The 6,748-nt window shown below is 34.1% G+C and overlaps 1 protein-coding gene across 9 annotated transcripts in view; it reads left to right on the top strand.

Annotated features, from left to right (window-relative positions):
- The window catches only part of LOC107643258 (ARM REPEAT PROTEIN INTERACTING WITH ABF2), an 8,988-nt gene continuing 5,108 nt past the window's right edge, over positions 2,869 to 6,748 (top strand). For 3 of the 9 annotated variants that reach the window (XR_002362598.1, XR_002362597.1, XM_021123293.1), the window contains exons 1-10: positions 2,869 to 3,699; positions 3,819 to 3,982; positions 4,638 to 4,810; positions 4,892 to 5,012; positions 5,091 to 5,165; positions 5,273 to 5,367; positions 5,512 to 5,587; positions 5,924 to 6,031; positions 6,330 to 6,458; positions 6,627 to 6,695. Coding sequence is in view for 3 of the 9 variants with exons in the window: in XM_021123293.1 (XP_020978952.1) it covers positions 3,453 to 3,699; positions 3,819 to 3,982; positions 4,638 to 4,810; positions 4,892 to 5,012; positions 5,091 to 5,165; positions 5,273 to 5,367; positions 5,512 to 5,587; positions 5,924 to 6,031; positions 6,330 to 6,458; positions 6,627 to 6,695 (1,257 nt within the window). In the remaining 6 variants the exon portion in view is untranslated. The remainder of the gene's footprint in view (positions 3,700 to 3,818; positions 3,983 to 4,637; positions 4,811 to 4,891; positions 5,013 to 5,090; positions 5,166 to 5,272; positions 5,368 to 5,511; positions 5,588 to 5,923; positions 6,032 to 6,329; positions 6,459 to 6,626; positions 6,696 to 6,748) is intronic. The other 6 variants (XR_002362594.1, XR_002362593.1, XM_021123292.1 and 3 more) reach the window with 2 other exon arrangements.

The following is a 6,748-nucleotide window of genomic DNA, read 5'->3' on the forward strand; positions in this document are numbered from 1 at the left end:
TAAAAGCTCTTTAAATATCTTTTCAAACCATATCCCTTAGCTTAGAGGAATAGATTTTTTCCGCATACGATAACTCGAAAATTCGAGTTTTGTAAAACGATGTTCGCCGGTTATTAATGACTCAACACCAGACAAGGACGTACATTGGGAGGTTGATATGAAAAGTTGAAAACCCTCTCCTAAGAGAGAGAAAGAATTATTATTTTTAAGAAAGTCTAACAGACCAATAACTTTATTAAATTCTGATCAATATGTAATTAGTAAAAAAAATGAGTAATTTCACACCATTAAAAACATTATTAATGACTATTTGATGGCTACAAATCACAAAAATTATTGGCTCCTTAACATTCTTCTTATTTTTATGATAATTTTTATCTTATGTATATCTCAATTCTTAAAATAATTAAGCTCTATTTTTTTTATTTGAGAACGAAATATACTTTTATGTTCTAAAAAATATTCTGTAATATGTAAAAAATATTCTGACGCTTAAATTAATTTATTAGTATTTTGTCAAAGATTTTTTAAAAATAAAATTCAAGATATATTTTGTATAGTTTAGTAAAATAATTTATGAGTATAAAAAAAATTATGAGTTATTTTATTTTTTATTAAATTATAGCATTAAAATGATTATTTTATTCAAAGTATATCTTAAATTTAACCGAATTATAACAGCCAACGATAAGAAGTGAATTAAAAGATGTGCAGCAGCTAGCCAGCATATGCAGGGCAGGAGCACATGATTATTTGCTAATTTCATTAGAGTCAGTGTTGCAAATAATAGCCAGGGATGTTGGGTCGTTAATAAGGACATAGCTGGTAGTTTTAAATCTAATTGAAGCCTCAAGTTAATTGAAGTGAGGTCAATTTAAAGATCGGAAATTGCAGTTGTCGTACATATAAAGGGGGAAGGGGAATTGGGGGTTCCACATGACATGATCTGCATATATATCTCATCCTCACAGTCTCATACTGAGACATTGTCACATGCCTTCATTTGCCAAACGGTGTGCCATCTACCATTAAATCTTGTAAATGGCCCCAGTTTGCTTAGGTAACAATTATTTCCTAAAATCACAGGCCTCGATTGCTTCTTTATGTTTTTCTGTTTTCTTGTGGATCTATGGTTTGACTTTTAAGTGGTTGCCATTCATTTGCCTTTGTGGGTTGCACCATCCACCACCACCAACCCTCTTTCAGGATTCTTTACCAATGTCACTCGTCATTATTAATCCATTTTTTTATATATAGAGAAGGAAGATTGTTAGTGTGATTAACGTAGTTATTTATTTAGTTCTAGTCTATTTCTTGCTGTAAGAGAAAAGAGAAATTACCTTGAATGTTTTTTTATTGGTCAGGAATTACCTTGAATGTTATTGAACACATTTTTTATTTTTTGGTATTAGTGAACACATAATTGAAAATTTGAAATGCATGAGATTTAGATGCTCAAAGAAATAATAAGCTTATCCATGTGCAACAAACATTCTTTTTGGGTCCAGTCTTTGCTTCTTCCAAAAAGCTATTGCTTGAATGCAGAAGCCCAAGGACTTTTCTCTTTTCCCCCATTTTGTTAAAGCTTAAAACAGGCCCAATTTCACTGTAAAGGCAGGTCCATTGACAATTCACGCATGTCTTTTCTTAGGGCCCAATTGACACAATGAATGAACTGGCTAGCCTCTTCACCATGATTCGATGAAGGGTGAAGATGGACGGAGAAAATGAAAAATTGAAAAGAAATTATTGAGCTATAAAGTAATTAATAATTTAACCAAAGGCAAAGTATTATTTTCGTATCTGACTTTTGGGATAAGTCTTAATTTGATCTATAATATTTTAAATATTTTATTTTAGTTTCAAAAAATTTTAAAGGTTCTATTTCATTTTTAAAAATTCTGAACGAATTTAATATTATCTTAGCGTTAAATTTGATATGAATAATTAGTATATTAAAAAATCAATAATATTTTATTTTAGTATGTAAGTAAAAATGACACACCAACAATTACAATTTTTTTTAATTATAGAGTGCTGATGATTGATTACTAGCATTTGAATTTTTTTTTTTACAAAAATGAGATTAAGAAGAGAATGTGTTATAAAAAGATTTTTATTATGCTTTTCTAACACGCAGAATAAGATATGATTTAACAATAATGTTGTTAACGTTCACATCACTTATTTCATTAATTATTCGTATTAAATTTAATAATAGAACAACATTAAATATTTGAATCTATTTAAAATATTAAAGACTAAATTAGAATTTAATTTAAATGTTGATAATTAAAATAATATTTTATTTTTTGACTAATTTAGATAATAGAAGTAGAATTAATTTTTTTCAAATATTAGTATTAAAAATTGAATTAAATTAAATATTATAATAATTTTAAAATTTTTGACAAATGTTAAGATGGAAAATATTTTTTATCCTTTTTTATTTTTTTTCCATTTTTCTTCTTCTCTTATTTTACCAAAAAGAGAGAAACAAAATTGTTACTGTATATTTGTTGGGACATCTCACATCAGTAGCATTTTTATTTTTCTTGTATTAACAAGTTTCTTATGGGTCCACAGCGGGTTGGGCCAAGAACGCTCCATCCCCACCCTGCCCCGCTTCTCTGTAATCTTCTTTATTTGCCCCTTTGACTTTTGGTGCGTTTTAGTTGAAGCCCACTGACATGTCAGCTACCACACTTCATTCCTGTTATAGAACTCATCATCATCATCCACCACTACACACTAGAATTTCAACCAGAATCAGATATTGTTCCTTCGTTATTAATGTATTTCTTTTAATTTGAGTGTGAAGCAAGGAAAAAGCAAAGAAGAATATAAATAGACCAAAAAGGACATGCGGTGTGCAGCTACTAGCTGCTAGTAGGTGTAACTAAGACGACGAATTTAGGTAAGGAAACATTAAAAAAAGAATACACGATGATGTAAATAATATGGATAGGTAGAGCAGAGCAATCTGAAATCCGAATACACCACACTTGGTTCATAAAATTCTAATCCAATCATATTCCTACGTTCATGATCCACAGGCCAACCAGGCCCACCCAACTTTACCACTGGGCTCACACTTTCTTTCAAGTTTCAACCTCAGCTGCCTCCACGCGCATTTTAGTGGCAACCTTTCTCTACTATAATCTTCTTCACCGGGCGGAAGCGCAAGTTAGTCGATCCCTTTAAACCAAGCTTAAACTGCCAAACGTGACAGCTTATAACTGAAAATGAAAATCATACATACTTTCTTGTAATACCTGAAATACCCCTACGATCTGGTTCCCTATTCAAAATCCCAAATTCATCTTGGATCACCCTCTTGTCTCTCTCTCTCTCTCTCTCTCTCTGGCACCTCATTTCTGCGGAGTGTTGTGTGTCACAGAGAGAGGGGTTCTTTGTTGTTGGCGCTTCTTCCTCTCCTCTCGTTGTTTCTCATGGAGCTTCAAGGTCCCTCAGATCAGTGCCATCCCGAGAGGAAAGGTCAGAAGAGGAAGCTCGAGGACGAGTTCGAAGAAGACCACCACCAGATCTCCACTCCTCCTACCGGCGACGCCCGCGACGCCATCCTTGCCGACGTCCAGGAGCAGGTTTCCATCCTCAACTCTACTTTCTCATGGAAGGAGTCAGATCGAGCCGCCGCCAAGCGCGCCACTCACGCGCTCGCCGATCTTGCCAAAAACGGTAAATCCTCCGTTCCTCTTCCTCGATCTCCTAGCGTGTTGCTCCCTTCGTTTCGGTTTTTGGCGAATTCGGTCGTGCATGTCTCTCGGTGTAAATCCTTCGGTGGTTGTGTCTTGCAGAGGAAGTGGTAAACGTGATTGTCGAAGGAGGAGCTATTCCGGCTTTGGTTCAGCACCTCCAAGCTCCCCTCGTGACGGAAGAAGACCTCGTTCAGAAGCTGTTGCCGTTTGAGCATGAGGTCGAGAAAGGGAGTGCTTTTGCACTTGGACTTCTTGCCGTCAAGGTAACTTCTACTCCCCCCTCCCCTAATATTAATTATTGTTTAGGAATTATTACATTAGAACTCATTTGTGCCGTGGATTTTGCACTCTGAGGTGTATCTGATGTTTGATATGATTCTGCAGAAGTGCAAATTAAGATTATGGTTATGCTTCGATAACTAACACTTACTAGATAATATATTCCTGTAATAAATTACCAGAAACGTTAGTTTATTTAAATTCTCTCACTCAGTGTTAATTTTAAAATGTTATATTTCTGTTTCTTGGGAACACTAGGAAAATAATAACCCAAATTATCTTATTTAACTTAATATTTATAATTTTTTTTTTATAATTTTATGTAATTAAGTCCAGTAATAATTAAGAAATGCAAAATAAATTAAGCAGTAATTAAGAAATGCAAATAAGATAACTTTAAGCTGTTTCGGGCTGATGTTATTGTAATTTCTAATATATAAGTAGATTAATAGAAGATTTATTTTACGTTAAATTATCTTACTCGTCGTTAATTATGTATTTCATTTAAAAATGTTATTGTTCCATTAAGGCTAGTTGTATTGTTTTTTGTAAAGCTTTGTGGAAGCCTCGAAGATGTCGCATGTTTCCTAAACTTCCTTTTTTTTTTTCCTTTGCTTGAAAATGCCTTCCCTTCTACAGCCTGAACATCAACAGCTCATTGTTGACAATGGTGCCTTAAAACACCTTGTTGATCTACTAAAGAGGCATAAGAATGGTTTAACATCTCGTGCCATTAATAGTCTCATTCGTAGGGCTGCAGACGCTATCACTAATCTTGCTCATGAGAACAGCTGCATTAAAACCCGAGTCAGGTTTGCTTCCTTATGGACTGTAATACATTTAATTTGGTTTGGAGTGATTATGTGTCATGATTACCTGGAATTGTTATGCAGGATGGAAGGTGGAATTCCGCCTCTTGTTCATTTGCTTGAATTTGCAGATACAAAGGTGCAGAGAGCAGCTGCTGGTGCATTGCGAACCCTTGCTTTTAAAAATGATGAAAATAAAAATCAGGTTGGTATTCTATGCTGAAAGTCGGGAATTTTGATTGACTGAAATGTCAGCTGAATAAGTAACAGAACCTTATGACAGATTGTTGAATGCAATGCTCTACCAACTCTGATTCTAATGCTTCGTGCTGAAGATGCAGCTATTCATTATGAAGCGGTATTGCCAGTGCAACCATAATTGCTAGATTTTGAAAAAATTTTGCGCAATGTTGGCATTGACACTTCACTTACTGGTCGCATGCAATGAATTTTATTGTATTACAGGTTGGTGTGATTGGAAATCTGGTCCATTCCTCCCCCAATATCAAGAAAGAAGTTCTTCTTGCTGGGGCTTTGCAACCTGTTATTGGATTGCTTAGGTATATTCTCAGCTTGGACCCTGGCAAGCTACTATTGCCCCCCTCCCCCTATCTTCTACTTGTTTTGATATTTATAGGACATATTGTTGAAAAGAATGTCCTTCTATTAATAAATACACTCTAATATTCATTTTATATTAACAGTTCTTGTTGCTCCGAGAGTCAGAGGGAAGCTGCCTTGTTGCTTGGACAGTTTGCTGCAACTGATTCAGATTGCAAGGTAAACAAAATATTAAGTGCACTATATGCATGTGTCCTTTCCTAAGGATGATAAAACTGAAGGTAGAAAGGGCAGCAAACCTAACACCTTTTATGCTTATTGACTGGATAGTGGAGAGGATATGCTTTATTGACTGGATAGTGGAGAGGATTACAAAAGATTGGAATTATGAACTTATTTGTTTGAGTTTCTTTGTATTACTTAATTCTTTGTTAAATAAGGATTCAGTTTTTCTCATTTTATTTGATAGGATACATGTTATCCTGTGTGTTCAATGCATCAGATAATATATCTCCATTCTTAATTCCTACCCTCTTTTTAACTTGAATTTTGTAGGTTCACATTGTACAGAGGGGTGCTGTTCGACCTCTGATAGAGATGCTCCATTCCCCTGATGTGCAGCTCAGAGAAATGTCTGCTTTTGCATTGGGGAGATTGGCCCAGGTTATTTTCCCTCTTTGTACCATGTGATAGTAAACTTGTTCAAGTTGTAAAGTCACCCACATATGAACGGAAACTTTTTCTCCCTTTTATATTCTGTGTTTGTCTCGTTATAATATAGTTTCTGAACATATCTTGTATTAGTTTTTAATTTTTAGTGGCCTTAAATTTAATTGTGTAATATTAAATATTGAATCTTTTTAAATACGAGTGTTTTACTCTATATCTACATGTGAATGATTGATTTTTTCCAGCACCATAACATTTCTTTGCATTGAAAATGTTTAATATTAAATTTCAGGACACACATAACCAAGCTGGTATTGCTCACAACGGTGGCTTAGTCCCTTTGCTGAAGCTCCTTGATTCGAAGAATGGGTCTTTGCAACATAATGCAGCCTTTGCTCTTTATGGCCTTGCAGATAATGAGGTGAGATATAGATGTAAAATTTCAAATAATTAAGATATAGAAGTAATAAATATAGGAAATAATAATTAAGATATATGAATGTTTTCACTTGCATTAGAAAACTTAGTTATTTAAGCTAATGTTTATTAACTATTTTTTTGTTCTTTTGTTATTCTATTTTGTTCATAGGATAATGTGTCAGATTTTATTAGGGTAGGCGGAATTCAGAGATTGCAGGATGGAGAATTCATTGTTCAAGTAAGTTTGCCTCTGTAATGCCTGGACATTAGCTTTGATATCAAGTTATCGCC

The sequence above is a fragment of the Arachis ipaensis genome, chromosome B05 (assembly GCF_000816755.2).
Source record: "Arachis ipaensis cultivar K30076 chromosome B05, Araip1.1, whole genome shotgun sequence".
Lineage (NCBI taxonomy): Eukaryota > Viridiplantae > Streptophyta > Magnoliopsida > Fabales > Fabaceae > Arachis > Arachis ipaensis.